General features: G+C 38.8%; 1 protein-coding gene across 3 annotated transcripts in view; it reads right to left on the reverse strand.

The window, feature by feature from the left end:
* The window catches only part of LOC126253648 (T-cell immunomodulatory protein), a 443,932-nt gene that overhangs the window by 57,967 nt on the left and 364,790 nt on the right, over positions 1 to 21,175 (reverse strand). For all 3 annotated transcript variants that reach the window (XM_049955152.1, XM_049955153.1, XM_049955154.1), the window contains exons 5-7: positions 17,357 to 17,556; positions 12,101 to 12,286; positions 10,091 to 10,369 (exon numbers count right to left, since the gene is read on the reverse strand). In XM_049955152.1, the coding sequence (XP_049811109.1) occupies positions 10,091 to 10,369; positions 12,101 to 12,286; positions 17,357 to 17,556 (665 nt within the window). The remainder of the gene's footprint in view (positions 1 to 10,090; positions 10,370 to 12,100; positions 12,287 to 17,356; positions 17,557 to 21,175) is intronic.

Genomic DNA, 21,175 nt, shown 5'->3' on the forward strand with positions numbered 1-21,175 from the left:
CCTGGGGGCTGGGTTTACGGACTTGAGGAAGCACGTAGAAGATAGGAGTGTGGGCGAGTGGTAGGGAAAGGAGAGAGGTGGACTCCGGGAAGAGATTCTGGGATTGGCCTGAGGATCTGAGGAGAGAAAGGATATCCTGCTAGATTTATGGAATGAGGTCACTGTGGCACAGCTTGCAGGTGAATGAATCTGACAGCTTGTGGAATCTGTCTGCCAGGTCATCTTTGTGGTTCAAAACAACCGGGGGTGGGGCCTTTGCGGCAGGCACGATTATAAGATCGCAATAGTTCTTAGGTTGTGGATTGTGGTTCTTCCTGCGGATTAAGGTTGGCTTGCATATTGAGGGCTTCGGGGAATGATTCTGAGGCACAGTTTGAAGTTAAGAAATTGTGGAATTTTAATGGAGGTGGGGGGAGGGAGGGTGATTTGGGGGCAGTGGGGGGTGGATCACAGTTGGATCTTGGTCAGCTGAATCAGGCAGGGTTCAACATTGGTCTTTGTTTGAGTCTGATTGGTGGCACTGGTAGCGAAAAAATATTTCCACTGCAGGAGCTGGGAGAAGGAGAGAAGGTTTTCATTAAGTCCTGAATGATTTAATTTGGGAATAGGGCAACAGGTGAGACCTTCAGAAATGACTGATATTTCTGCGGGGCTAAGGTATTTGGAGAAAATATTCATGACTGTGTTTTGGGTCTCTTTCGAGTCTGCTTTCTGTATAGTGGTAGGGTGGGAAAAATGTAGTAGGTCTGCGATACAGGGTTCATGAGCTATGAGGAGATGTGGGAGAGGTTTGGAAGTTGTTGTAGAAGTGCTAGATAGTGGTAGTCCAAGGCAGGAGTAGGAAGTGAACAGGTTGGAGAGTCTTTTGAGGCAGTGTTGTGCATGCTGCTCTAGTTCCTTTGGGGCAACAGTCTCAGTGTGTGATATGGAAATCACGAATTTGGGATTGCATTGCAGGATTTTACTTATGGAGAGGAGGTATTGCAAGGAGGTTACGACCCGATTCGCATGGCTTTGCAGGACTGTGATGGTAAGGGTTAAGGACTCATGTAATATGAACAGGTAGTGGTCATTGTGGAATTTGGGGTTGCAGCTGGAGATGGTATTTTGATGGTAAGGCCATTTGGGGGGATTCCATGAGCCAAGCAACATGCAAGAACAGTATGTGGGACTGGGTTCAGTCTAGGGGTAAGGAGAGTTTCTGTATTGACAGAGATTGAAGAAGGAAGAAGCCAAGATTCATGATAAAAACATGTAGAAATATGTGGGAAAATATTCACAAAAATATGCCAAAATATGTTGGAAAAATCATGAAATGTTAAAACAGATGAAGTGCTGGAAATCAAAATTAAACCTGAGGGAGTAGGCACATAGTGAAAGGCAAAAATGAACTGAAATGAGCGTGAAAATACTATGACATCAAAGAATAAATAAATACAAAGATTTTATTTTGGGTTGCAGGTCTGTGGGTGGATAAGTGCGAGAAGGGGGACAGCAGATGTGACTAGATTAGGTGAAGGTAGTATGTGCAAACTCAAATAAGAGAGGAGAAGGAGTGATGGTTGGGGAGTGATTGGTAGGATGAGGTACAAGTTTGTGTGGCACAGGAATGTGCAGAAAATTTCACATGAAAATACTCAGAAAGAGTGATCACTTTGAAGGTCTAAGAATAATGAAATTGGCAGGAGTGATGTGGACATGAGATGTAGCACCAACAATCAGCACAGTCTTGCAACTGTCTATGGTTTCTAGACAAGATGGTTGATACATTGCGGCTCATAAGCAGAGCATGTGGTGCAGTTTTGAAGGCAACAAGGAAACACTGAGTATAGTAATGCATTAGAAAAAAGTGACAAAGGCAAACATATTGGAAAATTCATGATGGAATAATAACAATATTACAAAAAGGATAGATTGCTACTCACCATATAGCAGAGATGTTGAGTTGCACATAGGCACAGCTGCTCACAATCTGGTCTCGGCAGCCAGAGACTGTGATCATGTGTGAGCGTTAGTTGAGTTTGCATGAGTGAGTGTGTGTGTGTGTGTGTGTGTGTGTGGTTGGTTGGTTTGGGGAAGGAGACCAGACAGCGTGGTCATCGGTCTCATCGGAGTAGGGAAGGATGGGGAAGGAAGTCGGCCGTGCCCTTTCAGAGGAACCATCCCGGCATTTGCCTGGAGTGATTTAGGGAAATCACGGAAAACCTAAATCAGGATGGCCGGACGCGGGATTGAACCGTCGTCCTCCCGAATGCGAGTCCAGTGTCTTACCACTGCGCCACCTCGCTCGGTTGTGTGTATGTGTGTTTTGTCTAATTCCAATGATGGCCTTTTTGGTTAGTTGGTTGAAAGCTTACTTGTCTGACAGCCTTTTTGTTGTGCCTATCCGCAACTCAACATCTCCACCATATGGCGAGTAACAATCTATCCTTTTCACAATATTGTCATCATTTCATCCCAGATTTTCCATTGTTTGATTTTACCTAATGGCTTTTCTTTGATCCCATAACCCAGTGCTGTTTTCCTTCGTAACTATTTTCTACCACATTGCTGTACATGGTGACTGTCCTTCTTTCTCTTCTCTCCTGTGTTTCACTTGTTGCCTTCCAAACTGCCCCACATGCTCTACTTAAGAGCCATACTGTATCAACCATCTAATCCACACACAACAGATAGCTACAGGACCACAATGATTGTTAGTGCCATATCTCATGACTCACATTACTGCCACTGATATAATTAATCCCACCTTCAAACTGATTATCTTCCTGTGTCACTCTCGAAACTGGTTATCTTCCTGTGTCACTCTTGCGTATTTTCACATATTATTTTCAGTACCCTCCTGTGTCACACAAACTTGCATCTCATTCTACCAATCCCTTGCCACCTGCAATGCTTTCTCCTCTCTTATACCAGTTTGCACATACTAACTTCACCAAATCTACCCACATCTGCTGTCCACCTTCCTCACACTTATCCACCCACAGACCTGCAACTCACATTACAATCTTTTTTATTTGCTCTCTTTGTGTTTTCAGGTTGATTTCAATTGGTTTTGCCATTCACTATCGGCCTACTCCTCAGGTTTCATTTTGTTCCCCCGTACTTCATGTCTTATGAACTTACATGATTTTCTCCAACATCTTTTGCTGTATTTTTGCGAACTTTTTCCCACATATTTATACGTTATTTATGTATTTTTACACATTTTTATTCTGAACCTAGGATTCTTGCTTGTTCCATATCTGTCAATACAGAAAAGTTTTGCTACCCCTAGACAGAACCCAGTCCCACACACTGTTCCTGTGTTGTTGCTTGGCTTGTGGAATCCCTCCAAATGCTCTTACAATCAAATTGTCCCTCTCCAACTCCAACCCCAGCTTCCACAGTGACCACCATCTGCTGAGATTCCACCAGTCCTTAACCCTCACTATCACAGTCCTGCAAAACCATGTGAATGAGGCCCAAACCTTCTTGTAAATCCTCCTTTCCATCAGTAAAATCCTCCTGCTATGCATTCCCAAATTCATGGTTCCCATATCATACATTGAAACTCTTGCCCTGAAGGAACTAGAACAGCATGCACATTGTCACCTCAAAAAACTCTCCAACCTGTTCATTTCCTACTCCCGCCTTGGACTATCACCATCCACCACTTCTACAACAACCTCCAAACCTCCCCCACATCTTTTCATAGGTGACAAACCATGTCTCGAAGACATACTACATTTACCCCACACTCAAAAATTCCATCCTACCACCATACAGAATCCAGAACCTGAGATACAGTCATGAACCTTTCCTCCAAAAGCCTTAGCTCCATAGAAGTATCAGTCATTTCCAAAGGACTTGTTAAAGACCTTCTTTTCTTCTCCCAGCTCCTACAATGGAAACACTTTTTAGTCACCAACCCTACCAATCAGATGCAACCAAAAGACCAATTATGAACCCTGTCTGACACAGCTGACTCCTCCACCCATCTGTGATCCATGCCCACTGTCCCCAAATCACCCACTGTTAACTTTCCAGAATTTCTTAGCCTCAAACCTTCCCTCGCCATCATTCCCCAAATCCTTCAACATGCAGACTAACCTTATATCTGCAGAAAGAAATGATGTCCACCACCTAAAAACTGATCATGACCTTATAATCCTACCTGCTGACAATGGCTCCATGGTTTTGAACTGCAAGGACTGTCTGGCAGAAGGTCTCTGCCAGCTGTCAGATTCACCCAACTACAAATGGTGTCACAGTGACCCCATTCCAGAAATTCAGCAAGATCCCCAGTCACTCCTCAAATCCTTAGGCCCTCCCTGGAGTCCACCTCTCTACTAACCCCTACCACTTCCCACACTCCTACCTTCTACATGCTTCGTAGAGAACATAAACCCAACCACCAAGGACATCCCACTGTGGCCGATTACTGTGCCCCCACTGAGAGAACCCCCAGCTTTCACAGACCAACATCTTCTGTCTATTACCTGCTACCTATGCTCCTATCAAAACCATTCCCTCTACCAACTCTCCACAGTTTCTGATCCTTTCCTACATGGTGGCCTGCTCATCACTACTGATGCAACCTCCCTTTACCCTAACACCCCTAATCCCCACGGCCTTGCTGTTACCGAACACTAGATTTCCCAATGCCCGACTGATTCCAAACCAACAACCTCCTACTCAGACCAACTATACCCTCACTCACAATTACTTCTCCTTTGAAGGCATCACCCACAAACAAATCCAGGATACTGATGCCTTATCTCTCAACTGGTGCCGTATCTCTCAAGTCATCCTATCAATTCCCAGAGTTCCACCTTCCAACCGTAGAGGAGCATTCCCCTTGCCACTCAGTACCACCCAGGAATGGAGCAGCTGAATCACATACTCCACCAGGGTTCTGACTACTTTTTGTCACGCCCTGAAATAAGAGATGTCCTACCGACTTCCTTCCCATCTATCCCACAGTGGTATTCCACAGCCCAGGGAACCTACGCGATATCCTCGTCTGTCTGTACACAGCCCATGTTCCCAACCCCTTGCCTCATGGCTCATATCCCTGTAATAGACCTTAGATACAAGACCTGTCCTATAAATTTTCCTATCACCACCTACTCCAGTCCGGTCACCAGCATAATCCATTCCATCCGATGCAGGGCTACCTGTAAAACCAGACACGACCTGCAAGCTACGCTGTAACAACTGTCCTGCATTTTATGTAGGCACAACAACCAACAAGCTGTCTCTCCGCACAAACGGCCACCGACAAACTGTAGCCGAGACACAGCTGGACAACCCAGTTGCTGAACACACTACCCGACACAACGTTCTATGTTTTAATGACTGCTTCACAGCTGGTGCCATCTGTATCCTCCCTGCCAACACCAGCTTTTCTGAACTGTGCAGATGGAAACCTTCCCTGCATATATGCTACATTCCCATAACCATTCTTGCCTCAACCTTCATTAGTCATTATCCTACACTCACCTGTCTCCTTCTCTGTTTCCACTCTAGAATTACACAGCACTCTCTTCCACCAAGGCACCCAATGTCTTTTTACTTCTCTCTCTTACAAATGCCTCCCATCCACATTCTTACCTCCCGACTGCAGCTGCTAGCTGCCCACCCTCTCCCCACCTTGCCCCTGTATGCTCCCACAAGCAGCACTTTACCGCTCCCCACCCTACCCTGCTATCCCACCCCCTCTCCAACCATCCTCCTCATTAGCCCTGCCGCCCAGACTGATTCTCCCATCATGCACTGCTGCTCACAATCTGGCCTCAGCAACCAGAGACAGTGGTCACGTATGTGTGAGTTGCATTTGCGTGTGTGTGTGTGTGTGTGTGTGTGTGTGTGTGTGTGTGTGTGTGTGTGTGTTGTCTAATTCCAATGACTGTCTTTTTGGATGAAAGCTTAATTGTCTGACATCCTTTTTGTTGTGCCTAACTGTGACTCAACATCTGCACTATATGGTGAGTAGCGATTACCTTTTTCATATTTTTTTCAAACTAATGGTCTGTGACATTTTGCTCAGTAATGTGTATTAAATTAATTGAAATCATGAAATCCTTTTTGCATGTAGGAATCATCAAATTGACTCCTGTGCCAACAATGAGAACAATCACTGATGGAATCATCAAATTGATTCCTGTGCCAACAATCAGAATGATCATTGATCGACAATCAACATGAAATGTGCAAAAGAAATGGTTATTGACAGTAATGTCAGTTTCAATATATAGATAATGTAACTCCAGGTATGTGAAAACCAAACTCAAACCAGATCACACTGGAACTTAGTGACATTTGGTAAGCATCATTAATTCAATTATTTCAGAATAGCAGTAATAAGAGGGATGTTAGGGTAAGTATCCCCCATTGTTTACAATGAGACACTTCTTGTAGAACGATAAAAGAAAAATTTACAGTTTGGAACATAATAGTGTCTAGCAGGTCCCATTTGCTCTAAAGCACTATGTACATGATCTTTGGTGTTACAAAAAGTTTCCTTTGTGATTTTCAGATATCTAAGTGCCTTCATCTAACAATAAGGTACTTGGTTTTAAAAATAGCATCTATCCTGTGATGACCAAACTGCAAAATTAATGATCCTTGGGAATGTAATGGTCAATACATCCAATGCAACAGTCTGGTACAGCTTCTTGTGTTCTTCTGTTAGTATGATCTGGACCCACATTCTTTCCAATACCTGAGGCTAACAACTACATACACGAAACAATTACAGACTCTCTGGAAACTAGAATGCAAATGTCATCACTGTCTATGATAGTTGTTTCCTAATTGTCACAGAAATACTTCCCATCAATTACTTTATCATTTTTGTTGGTGGACCATTTTGTTCTTCACTGTAAGCAATCTCATGTCATTGGTGATCAAAACTGGCAGTCTAGTATTAAGAATTGTCTTTTCTCTTGAAGTAGCTATTACTCTAACAATATTAAATTCAAAGTGAGCAATAAATATACTGTAATATTAGTTCTAAATGGTTCTCTGAACAACACGCCTTCAGAGACCTAACAGAATTCCCACATCCAACAGTTCCTAAATGAAACTGTATCAAGCTGTATTTTAGCTGTGATACTTCACTATACTAAACGGCGTCTCAAGAGTGTTTTATAAATGTGGGATATTTTTGAATTTGTTATATGACACTGTCAGTGGTACATAATGGGTGGGGTGAGACTACATAGCTGTGCAAGGGGAGGTAACCTATGGAGTATGTAAATGCCCTTTCCTCAGAAGGACATTCACAAGGCAACTTGGACAGCACCTCATGATAGAACATAAAATCACACAGACCATGTCCTGGTTGATCAAAAGCATAAAAGCAGCGTAATGAATATGAAAACCATGAGACGAGTCAAAGTACAAATAGACTAATACTTAATCATGAATGAGGTATGATAACAAACAGCTGTGGAAATGCCAAGAAGAGAAAAGAGCATAAAAGAATGGAGTACTGATACAGACAAATTGAAAGACAATGACATGACATAGGAATTAGTCTTAAGCCTCATTGGAAGATGACCTCAATATTTATGGCCAGTGGAAAATGATAAAAACAAAATAATGTGGATTAAGCAGCACTAGAAATGCCTGGAAAAAAGTAAAGGAAGAAAAATGTAAGCTTCTAAGAAGAATGACAATATTATGAAAAGGATAATTGCTACTCACCACATAACGGAGATGCTGGGTTGCAGACACATACAACAAAAAGACTTTCAAACAAAGCTTTCAGCCAGACAGGCCTTCTTCAGAATAGACAAAACACACACACACACACACACACACATATATATATGCAAACACAACTCACACACACATAACCACCGTCTCTGGCTGCCAAGGCATTCTCAGAAGAATGTGAGGAAAAAAGTGAAAGAAAGAAGAAAAGCAAAGAAAAAACACCTACACGAAGATTCCACTGAAAGCAGTTAAGCATATAAAACTGGTAATACAGGAACCAAAATTCTTCCCAGAAAAAAAGGAAGAACATGTAGAGAGTTTAATTAAAAGAACAGAAAAGGATGATACTGAAGGGAATGCAAGAGATTTTTAGAGGTCAATTAGCTTCTTCAGAAAAGGACATATACCATGGATGTATGGCATTAAAGATAAATATGACAATAAATTTAGGAAAAAATGAAAGATTTGGAAATTTTGAAGAAATATGTTAAACAGCTTTTAAATATCAAAAATGGAAGTGTAGACATGGAGGAACAACATAAATATTAGCATGTAGAGCCTTTAGTTGCACTGTCAACAATGAAGGAGACTATTGATGCAATCAAAATACCAAAAGACAACAAAGCTCCTGGGAGAGTAACATTTTAAAGGAGAAAGAATAGCAGGTGCGTCTAAAGAAATGAACACAGTATCAGTCCATGAAAAGACAATAAACAAGCATTCAGGAAAGATAAGGGTATCTCATTAATTCACACAGCATACAAAAGTGTTCATATATAAATACTGAGAATCCAACAACATAACGGCAATATTATTGGTTGATATCTAAAAAAGCCTTCGAAAGCAAAAAAAATAGTAAACTTGTGGAAGTGGAGAAGTATGAAATACCAAGGAAGGTTAGAAATCTTGTAGAAATTACACTGGCAGGCTTGGAAGGGATAATGAAAATGGATGGGGAATGCTCAATGGAATATGAGAAGCACTGGATGCAACATGTGAACCAGAAGAGGGAATTAACATAGGAATAAAAATGAAAGTATTGGCCTCTGCAGATAACGAAGGATTAATCAGTGAAAATCTAGGTGACCTGAAAATACTGGATAGAAGGAGGAGGAGGAGATTACTGTTTAACGTCCCGTCGACAACGAGGTCATTAGAGACGGAGCACAAGCTCGGATTAGGGAAGGATGGGGAAGGAAATCGGCCGTGCCCTTTCTAAGGAACCATCCCGGCATTTGCCTGAAGCGATTTAGGGCAATCACGGAAAACCTAAATCAGGATGGCCGGATGCGGGATTGAACCGTCGTCCTCCCGAATGCGAGTCCAGTGTACTATCCACTGCGCCACCTCACTCGGTATACTGGATAGAAAGCTATTTCGAAAAGCAAAGGAAGTTTTATTAGAGATAAAAGAAAAAAATCCAAATTCATGAGGGCAGAAATAAACTACAAGGCAAACAGATGGGAAGTCATGCAAATTGATGACAATGTGTTTGAAGAATCAGAAGAGTTTACATATCTGAGGATTGTACTAAACAACAGAAATTATGAGAAATAAGAAATAGAATTGAGAAACAAAGCAACATCCAGAGAATTATATTAATGCAACAAATTACTCTCATTCAAATTTATTTCAAGAGGAATCAAAAATAAGGATATATAAAACTATAATTAGACCATGTCTGTTACTTTGCACCATAGCCCTTCTCCTTTGCTCTGAATGATATACTACAATAATAGTTTTCATTACAGTTGTTTTCACACCACAATACTACTTCTAGCTCTTCTCACACTGTGTATTCTAACCTCATATTTGCCATTTTCTTTATTTTCTCTATATATCTCTACGTCTGATTTACAGCTGAGTTACAATAATTAGCACATTTTTATGTGCTTGGCCAGTGATACATGTCCCTTCTACATGATGTGTGTTTGTCTTCCCTCACACATTAAAAAACAAGTTTATGCTAGAAATGAATAACATGCATGGACTACTACTGAAGAAAGTTGTAAGTGTAGTATGCATGTCAATTAACTGCAGAGCAGGAGTTACTCTAAAAAATATAAAATATGTTAAATAAATGTATTTGGAAGACCTAAGAAACAAAACTGACAAAATCAGGAAACTCATGGACAAACAAAACAGACTGCAAACAAGAATCAACAAACAGACAATAGGAAGGGTGATTTCCGATGAAGAAAGAAGGATGAGATCTGAGAGAATGAAGAAGTACTGGGCTGACAGGAAACTGAAAAATTCTTTGTATAAAGTTGGCTAGAGTGGTCCAATGAAGGCCATAAAAGGTAAATAATAAAACAAATTATTTGTTTATTGTTCATAAATTCATTAGCTCATATATAATGTAGAAAAAATTATTAACACTTACCAGAAATTGCAAGGCCACCCACTCGGTGAAGATATTCAGAGATCTTTTGGCCATTCTTATTCAATACAAAGACAATCATAAATGTTTTTTTCACTGCAAGTATGATCCACTTGCCAGTGGATTCACATTCTGATGACTGTGGAAGTGAGCTTATGGCATTAACCTTAATGTGGTCTTCTTCATCCCATAGTACATAAGGCATTGTAGTTTCTGCTGGTACATCTTTAAAAACATCTGGCAGGACTGAAATGTGACCATCCAAATCACCAACTACAGTGCCTGTGAATCGAAGACCAGGAGTATTGATGGGTACCGTATCATCAGAGAGAGCTTAAAATATGCCATCACTGCATCCTACAGAATCATAATTTCATTCTCTTGCACAGTGGCAAAGTGTAGTGTTAAAGAAACAGGAGTGACAAATGCTGTGAATACATTCTGCTCGTTACTGGAAAAAAAGCTTTCTAACATTAATAAAGTCATCAACATGGTCTGAAGGCCTCTTTTTATATCCCATTCAATTGCAATACAATAAACAAATCACAGACAAATAAATAATTGACAAAATATAATTACCGAAGTGGGTAACAATTTGTTTTTCCTAGAGAGATTTTATGATTAAATGGGAAGCCATTGCAACACAAATTATATACAAGATCCGTCCAAAAAAAATCCAGAACTTCATCCACAAAATTTTTCTACACCTCCCTTTTACGTACTGTGCATGGTCTCCTTCAAAATACTCTCCTCCACAATTGATACACCACTCCCAATGCTTTTTCCACTTCTGGAAGCAGTCTTGGTACGGCTCTTGGTGGATTCCGCAAAGCACCATCTGTAAATTTTCTTTTATTTTATCTATTGTTACAAATCTTCATTCTTTCAATGGGGTTTTCAACTTTGAAAATAAAATAAAAAAGTCTACAGGGGCCAGGTCTGGAGAGTACGGGGGATGAGCCAGCACAGTGATTTCGTTTTTTGTGCAATAGTCACAAACAAACAGGGATGAATGTGCAGCTGTGTTACCGTGATGCAAGAGTGGCGAATTGTCTCATCACATTTCAGGCCATTTTCTTCCCACATTTTCTTGCAGGCATTGCTACATGTCCCGATAGTGCCATTGATTAACAGTTTGTCCCTGTGCCATGAATTCATGATGAACTAATTCTTCAAGTCAAAGAAAACTATCAGCAAGGCTTTGACATTTGACCTGACCTGACCAACCTTTTTTGGTCTTGGAGAACCTTTCCTGACCCATTGTGAAGATTGAGTCTTGGTCTCAACATCATAACCATAGACCCACATCTGAACATGTCTTTATGGTCTTAATTCATGAGCATAGGATGAAAGTGGCAGCAACGTGATGAATTCCAAGATGCTGTGTCAGGATTTCATTATATGATCCAACTGAAATGTTACATTCTCCTGCAATCTCTTGGACAGTCAGTCTTCAATTGATGTGCACAATTTTGTTGATGCTCCTGACATGAAGATTGTCAGTAGACTGCAAAGGGCATCCTGAAAGTGGTCATCTTTAACTTCTGTCTGAATGTGAACCATTTGTAACACAAAGCATGGCTTAAGCACCCATCACTGTATGCTTCCTACATCATTTGGTGTGTCTCTGTAAAGGTTTTATCAAGTTTCACACAAAATTTAATGAAGACGCACTGCTCCTCTAACTCTGCCATCTCAAAATTCGGAAACTGTGTGACACAACATTCTACTCAATACAGTACTGAACAATAACTAACAGACATACATCAGAACAATGAAACTTCGAGCAGGTACACATTAAACACAAATGTGTGCAGGGATGCTAACCACTTTTCGCTCCAACACACAGTTCATGCCAAATTACGAATATTCTGGAATTTTTTTTAACAGACCTTGTATTCCATTTGTGGATTTTCTTCATATTCTAGTGAAAATACATTTCAGAAATTAACTTGGACATTTTCTCAACAAACTCGTCTGTGAACTCATAGTTATGAATCAAATGAAACTTACCAATGGACAGACAGAGTAGTGCAGATGGGAGGCTCATCTTTGTGTCCACAACTCTAATTAACTGAACACTTGCTGCATCCCACTGTGCCTTATTCATCACTGCTATTTCCCACACTGATATACTTGCATCAGTATGAGTTACAGCAAATCTGCATGAGTCTTGTTTCAACTGGCCCCAGGTAATCACTACAAATTGTGGTGATAGATAATGATTATTAGTCTACAGAAAAGGAAACACAACAAACAAACAGAAAAAGAAAAAAAAAGAGATCAGTTCTTTAATAAGAGGTATATAACTGACTCGGATCAATATATGGGAACAGTTTGTGTATATTTGCTGAGGTAGAGGCAGATAGATATTCATTGTTCACACTACTTGTGATCTGCAGCTTTATTCATACAATTATTTCACCTGCAAAAAATAATTAAATAATACTTCATTAGTAATTAACTATATTTCCATTGTAATATGAATGGCTGACAAAGAAGAATTTAAATATTCCAGAGCTGATTTCCTTGCTAATAACACACAAATCTCTCTTAATAAACTCTTAAGGAGCTTACCAGAGTATACCACACTTGAGATCAAAATTCGGATGACAAGTTCATTTACTAAAACAATATTTCACCACTGGATTCAAAATTCTTAGAATGGAGCATGGCAATTCCCTCAATGAAGACCACAAAGCATAGTATACAAAAATTAGTGTTGTGGTTTGATGAGTAATACAATGTATGCAACTTAACATTTCTCTCTGTACTGGATATGAGCAACTACGAGTTCAATATTTATGGTGTAATAATAACTCATAGAGCAGCGTGTGTCCTTCACTTGCCAAACATAATCATTTCCAGAATATCAGACGGAATTTCAAAGTGAATTTGGTGAAAGAAGGCACCATTGTATAGTGTTGCACTTAGAAATTGTAGCATCTAAAGAAAGGAGCCAAAAATTCCACATGTCATAGTTTCTAGCTCTTAATGCTCAAATTTAGTTATTATAACACAATGATAATTGTCTGCAAAGAAGACTGCAAGTAGAATTCACTGCTAGGGAACTAATTTTCTTTTTGACAGTTACTACCTCCTCCACATATAAGATTTCCTATCCCATAACTTAACCACTGACTGCACTAAAATCTGTTCAAATACAGCTTCCCCAATACATAAATGACAATTTTTACAACTGATTTCATTCGTTAGTGTTACCCAAACAGTCATTTCGACCATCACAAGATTTGATGAATCACCACATAATTTCAAGAAACCTAATCTCAATCACGTCACCCAGCTTGTTAGTACAGCTATGGTTGCCTCAAGCTGGTATTGAGCATGAATACCTTCTTAAAAATCTTCCACCCTCTCCCAGAACAGTATTATTATGCCCTCTCAACCACTGGAATGTTTGTGGGGCACTATGTTCCTCTTCAGTTCTTTCTCTGGTATGTGATTCATATTTAAGCCAAATCACTGGCAAAGCCTCTCCAATGTGTCTACCCATCAGTGTCTCTACTACTGTCTCATCAATCATTAATCAATACGCAACAATGTTTACTTTACAGTTTGTGTCAGAAATGCTTGTATATCAGATGGCTGGTCATGGACAAGTGTATGCTTCCTTTGTGTATTACTGATTTCATATGAAACTGAAATTGCATTTTCTGTGCTCCATGTGTCTGATTAATTGGCATAAACCTATTTTCTCATGATATCTCACTCATCAGATTGAATGGAACTATATACGAGGGTTGGAACTAAAACAGTGGAAACTATTTATTCCCAACTGATACAAGAGTTACATGTTGCACCTGTTACTGTCCTTCAAAGTAGTCATCAGCATTGTGTAGTACCCATTGCCAGGGATGTGGAAGGTGTAGTATACTGTCAGCAGAGCCCGTTCTGCTGATGATGCGAATGGAGCGGTCGAATCTCTGGAACAGTTCTGAAGTGAATGCCACAAAGCCAAAACTGAAACGTCAGTCCAACGAATGGCACCATTATGCATCGCCGCAAAAGTCAAAAGTGCATCAGAGCCCCAGTATGGTGGAAGTTATGGTGATTCTCGTGTACGACTGTGATGGTGTTATCCTAAAGCATTATGTTCCTCCACGGCAGACAGTCAATGCACAGTATTACTGTTCATTTTTGGAGCACCACCTGCAACCAGCTTTGTGAAAGAAGCGGCGACACTTTCTGCACAACCCATCCATCATTTTGCATGACAATGCACGGGCGCATACAGCACAAGCTGTGGCTACTCTGTTTGGTCGATGGGACTGGGAAGTACTGTACCATCCACCACACTCCCCGGCCTTAAGTCCTTGTGACTTTGGTTTTATTCCGAAGATGAAGGAATCACTTCATGGCATTCGCTTCAGAATTGTTCCAGAGATTCGACAGGCAGTAGACCGCTCCATTCGCACCAACAGAACAGGCTCTGCTAACGGTATACTATGTCTTCCACATCACTGGCAACGGGTTCTACACAACGCTGGTGACTACTTTGAAGGACAGTAACAGGCGCAAAAATGTAACTCTTTTGTATCGGTTGTGAATAGATAGTTTCCACTATTTAAGTTCTAACCCTCGTACTTTGACTTCCTTTAAGAATTTATTTCATTTAGTCATTCCTAAAATCACAGTGACGTCTCCTTGGTGTGACTCTTTATTTTGCTAATCAGATGCCTAGTCAACATTTTTACCTCAATAATTACAATAATTTTTGTGCAACATATTCCCTTTTCAATATGATTGGCTCATTTCAAGTAATGCATCAGTAATCTTACAAATGTAGCTGTTTTGTAAAGTATGCATTGTGCTTTTTTTAACAGTTTATCACACTGTGAATCAACATTTCTTTTGATATGGATTTGCTGAATTGGAACCGTCAACCATCTCTTCACTTACTTGTTATTTTTTTATTTTGAATTCTCAATCCACATTAAGGTTGTCAGGGCCTACTCTGTACTGACATAACATTCTTTTTTTCCTTTTTTCTTTCCTCCAGCACATCTTGTAATGTAACAGGATTGAGAACTGAATGAATATCCTAAAATATTACATAAAAGACTCCAAACTTACTCTTTTTATTTCTTTGATAAGTAACTGCATGGGAATGGATTGTCAAAAGACACTATTATTTGATGATGCAGGCATGCTCTATGAACAGTGCAAAGAAATAGTGCAGACAAGAAGGTAATAATAATTGCCAGCAGAGAGTGGCAGCTGAACCAGACAGAATTAATCTTGGAAGAGAAATATTAAACCGTATGCAGAAAACAGATGGGGTTACAAAATTTTTATAAAGGAGAGATGCTGGTTTGTTCTAGAAAAAAATGGGCTTTAGAAATTGCTGAAAACATTGAGTGTGAACAGAAAAACAATTGAAAATCTTACAAAAATGTGGAAATTGTATCCCAGGTTTATTTTATTTACTTGATTGTGAAAATATTACTAAGTTATATTTCTAGTCACTAATAAATGTTCAATGATGTCAACTAATTTTTATTTTAATACAGACCTGACTAGTAATTAATGTATCGGAGAAAGAAACTGAAATAATACATTTTTGTATGCCTGGAAATTTTGAAACAATTTTGATTACAATGCACTTTGAGTGCAATGAATTATTGTGAATATGTTCTACTAACAGTTCCATGAAATATGACATTTTCGTGACACAGTACAGGTGGGCTAGGAATAAAGCATGACCATACTGGACCTTTGTGATGAAACATTTGAAACAGTTTCTAGTGCAGCCATGATTTCATACATCACACACAAATAGAGACAGCGCTGATTTGGGGTTACCAAATAAATGCAAAAGGCTAGGGTTGAGACAAACTGGATAAGAGTATTACCAACACAGGTTTTCCTAGCTGTCACACTAGGCAACAACTAGAACTGTTACGAATTTATCACATTTCAGAGGAGGCATATTAAGGTATTCTTAAAAAAAAGTGTAAACAAATTACAAGATGGCCTCAGCTGATTCCACCCCCCTCCCCCCCCCCCTCAATCCTCCTTCAGCTGATTTTATGTTCCACGACCATAAGCTCACTACATTCCATTAATACTTGTGGAACGCGTCAGTTTAATTTATGTTTTCCTTACAAAATTGTTGTCATTCAGATATTCTTTTAATTTGTTTTTAAAAATTGGTTGGCTATCTGTGTGACTTTTAATGCTATTTGGCAACTGAGCAAAGATTTTTGTGGCAGCATTATTCACCCCTTTTCTGAGCCACAGTCAGATTTTACCCAGAATAATGAAGGTCGTCCTTTCTTTTGGAGCTATGCACTTCGGTATTATTTTTTAATTGGGATGGGTTCTTAATGGCAAATTTAATAAGCAAATATATGTATTGCAAAGGTACTGTGAATATCCCGAGTTCCTTAAATAAATGTCTGCATGGTGGGCTCCAGCTATTATTCTGATTACATGCTAATGCGCAATGTATACTTTTCTCTTAATGACGAATTACCCCAAAATATGATCCCATATGAAAGCAGTGAGTGAAAATAGGCATAATAGGCTAATTTACTGATATGTTTATCACCAAAATTTGCAATAACCCTAAAAGCATACATAGCTGAACCTAACCATTTCAGCAGATCATCAATGTGTTTCTTCCAATTCAATTTACTTTCAACGCACACACCCACAAATTTGGAATATTCTGCCTTAGCAACAGTCTGTTCTAACTCTATGTTTATCAATGGTGTTAAGCCATTTACTGTACAGAATTGTATGTACTGTGCTTTTTCAAAATTTAGTGAGAGTCCATTTGCAGAGAACCACTTAACATTCTGAAAGACATTATTTACAACTTTCTCAGCTTATTCTTGTTTGATTACTATACTTGTCATTGCTATACTTGTATCGTCAGAAAAAAGGAGTAGCTTTGCATCTTCATGAATATAGAGTGGTAAGTCATTAATATAGTGTAGGAACATATATTAAGAACAATAAGGGATCCAAGAGTGAAATCTGTGGGACACCATTCTTGATATCTCCCCTGTTAGAGGAATGTGCTGATTTTTGTAGGCTATCTGTACTCTTAATTTCAACCTTCTCCATTCTTCCAGTTAAATGAAGTCAAAGTCAAAAACAAAAAGTATATTGCAGTTACTTATATTCCAGTTGGTTTCTGCAAAAACGTAGCATGTCCTGTGCCCAACATACAGAACCATAAAAGAATCACTCATTTTCTTTTTCCTCGATACTGATTTTCAAAATGAAATCTGGAGTACTTACTATTCATTTTTAAGGATGCTGTCCTCCTCTTAAGCTGGTCATATTGTTCTGCAACTGTCTCAGCTGGCTCCATTTCTTCCCAAAGCTCTCTGCAATGCTTTAACCAAATTTCTGACAAGTTGCACACTACCAACCATTTCCAAGTACGTGGGCCAAACAGCAGAATTGCTCCTGTGTTCAGAACCACTGCCAGCAGGCACCTAGAGTAGAAAAATATTTGTGATAAGAAGCAAATAAACTAGTGTCATTATTAAGCAATACTGTGTCCCTTAAAGATGAATTCAGTTCATTACTTATGAGTTAGTTGTTTCATACAGTAAATTCACATATTTCTCAAGCCTAGACAAAAGTGACACCATCTAAAGATAGCAGTTATCCATTTAAAAGTCATAGAGCACATATCAATACAACCACAATCAAAATAATTAAAGTTACTCATTAACTCTCTTTTCAACTTTTTAGTTCTCAATAATTAGATTACATGAAAAACATTCAGTAAATAAGGGGAAGACCTACCATAAAACAGTGGAAAACTGTTTTTAAATGTAATCTCTTTTCAGTGATGCATATATTATAGTGTAAATGTCATTCTTTGTTCTCGTAGGAAAAGGGATCACTGCAAGATCCTATAAAATACTCTTCAACAAAAGCAATTCAATCCCCAATTTCTGATCCCTAGCCAAACATATGAAATTATGAAATGTAACTAATAGTGAGAAATGGTGAGTCTATTGGGCCCAAGTTCATATAATTTGGCCACTTTTGCAGAGTCTGCAGAGTTTATTCCCTTACCCTTTTGCAAGTTATTTTTGAATGTTTTAACTGAATTTCTTCATATACTGAACAAAGGTTACATAATTCTGTATGTCAGTATTATTGCCTTACCTTTCATAAAAAGCCTAAGTCATTACTTCTCTCATAAATGTGTAGTAATTAACAAGCACCACTTGTACATACAAATTTCATAACATTATCTTCATTTGTTTTCTAGAAAATATTTTTCATTACATTTTTATTTTTTATGGCTCACTATTTCCTTCATTTTCTTTTTCATGTTCGTTTGTTCTCCTAGCCCTGTCACTTGTATTTCTCTTTCTCCCTACTTCTTGATTATACTCTTCATTTTCATGCCTCTTAATCCAGTTTTACTTCTCATTCTGCCCTCATCATCTCTGGACTGACACTGGCAAAATGCTTACTAAGGCACTATCTTTGACATTTGATCTTCTCCATATCCTCCTCTCTGTACCTGTCCCCTTTCATATTTGTATTTACTTGTTCTCAAAAGAGGAGGGTCCTCTTAATATGGTCTGAATGACTGGCCATTCCTCTTAACCTTCTTCATCCTATCAATCTTTTCCCAGGGATGAAACAATCAGTTCTGAAAGCTACGATAGTGTCACATACTTTGATATATGCCTATCAGCAGTACTGATACTTTGCTTCCTAAAGGTAAGTACTGGTGACAATTCTGTCTCATCATCTTACAGAAGATACAATGCTTCCTCCAGTATTACTGAAGATAAGAAAACTACCATTTTTTCCCAATTTTTATCAGCAGCATATGTACCATTAATCACAATAATAACATAAATGCTAATTACACCAAGTACAGCTAGAAACAGGTGAAATGGTATGCTACAGACAACAATTGAATTTAATATTTATCAAATGATGTACTTACGGCAAAAGTTAATAATTACCAAGGAGATGACACAATAAAGTAATGTATGACGAACAATTCCTTCTGCTTAGCAAGAGCAGATTGTATGACCGGTCAGCATAAAATTTCATCTCCAGCACTAACAACATTGAGTAATGATGGACAAAGTTCAAGAGCACTGTACAATATGTTTTAGACAGGTATATGTTAAGCAAAGTTGTGAGGGATGGAAAAGGTCTGCCATTGTTTGACAGCTATGTTCGAAAACTACTGCAAAAGCAAAGACAGCTTTACTGTAAATTTAAACATAGGCAAAGCCTCACAGACAAACACAATCTAAACAAAGCCAAAATTAGCATAAGGAGAGCCATGTGTAAAGCATTCAACAAATTTTAAAGTTAAAATTCTGTCTACTGACGTAGTGCTTTTTGCAGACGATTCTAGTGTTACAATAAATTCTATTAGAGAGAAAGTAACAGAAGAGTTAGTAAATAATATTTTTCAAAGAATCAGTAAGTGGTTCTCTGAAAATGGACTCTCCTTAAATTTTGAAAAAAAAAAAAAAGGAAAAACACTACATTCATTTTGAATATTTCCACTCAATAATGTCATACAGAATAATTTTTCTGGTGTAGTTCATCACTTAGAAAGAAAGTACTGACTGCACAAACGCAAGCAATAAGAATAATTGCCAGTGTTCAAACCACGGACGTCATGTATGTACCTCTTCAAGGAGCTGGGCATTTTAACTGCGCCATTACAATACACATATTTGCTAATTAAATACACCATAAATAATTCATCACAATTTGAGAAGAACAGTGATGTACACATCTATAACACTAGAGGGGAAAACAACCTTTATTGCCCATTATTAAAGCATTTAGTGACCCAGAAAAAGAGTTCAATATGCAGCAACAAAAATTTTTGATCATTTGCCCAGTAATATAAAATGTCTGACAGGTAGTGAAGCAAGTTTTAAATCTAATTTAAATCATTCCTCCAGGACAACTCCTTCTATTTCATAAATTTCTACTTAAGAACTGGCACTCAGTATAAAAGAAAAGAAAAGAAAATTAAGTGTAGTTGCATGAGGTAGGATTAAAAATAATAATGTGCTCATTAATGTTAACACTAATCATGCATATACATCCAGTCCATTGACTCATTCCACCTCATTTCAATCAAAGAATCATTCAAATGATCTATGGAACATGTAATTAACTAACAGAAAATCCTAAGAAGGTTTGGTCTTAAGTTAAATCAGTAAATGGATGAAAGTCACCTGTCCAGACACTTTGTGGCAGTAATGGCAGTGAAACGGAGGACGACACAGAAAAGGCTGAAATACTAAATGTCTTTTTGCAATACTGTTTCAGAGAGGAAGATCACACTATACTGTCAATTTTACATCATAGAACAAACTACAAAATAGTTGATACTGACATAAGTGACCATGGGGTAGAGAAGCAACTGAAATTGCTCAATGGAGGGAAGGTCACAGAGTCTGATGGAATACCAGTACAATTCTATGTAGAGTATGTGAAAGAAATAGCCTTCTTCTAGCAGCAGTGTTCCGTACGTCTTTAGAAGAGTGAAATATTCCTGATGATTGGGGAAAAAAAGTACAAGTCAGTGCCATTTTTAAGAAGGGTCATTGAACAGACACACAAAACTATAGGCCTATATCACTGATATCAGTTGGGTGTTTGCATATTATGTCATTTTTGGAGGTCAAAAATCTCCTCGGTAGGAATCAATGTGGTTCCAAAAACAACGATGTGAAACACAGCTCACTCTATCCATCCACGAGACCCTGAAGGATGCGATGTTCCTTGACTTCCAGAAGGCATTTGATACGGTTCTACATTGCCACCTGATGAAGAAAATGTGAAAAGTTTCTAGCAAACAGAACACAGCATGCCATTCTGAATGGAGAGAAGGCATCAGACATAAAAGTGACTTCGGGCATGACCCAGGGGAGCGTTACAGGACCACTATTTTCACAATATAAATAAATGACCTAGCAGATAATGTCAGAAGTTGCATGGGACTTTTCACGGATGAAGCTGTTGTATACGGAGAAGTTGTCATGTTACGAATCTGGAACGAAATGCAGGAAGCCCTGCAGATGATCGATGCTTGGTGTAGGGAGT

The sequence above is a fragment of the Schistocerca nitens genome, chromosome 4 (assembly GCF_023898315.1).
Source record: "Schistocerca nitens isolate TAMUIC-IGC-003100 chromosome 4, iqSchNite1.1, whole genome shotgun sequence".
Lineage (NCBI taxonomy): Eukaryota > Metazoa > Arthropoda > Insecta > Orthoptera > Acrididae > Schistocerca > Schistocerca nitens.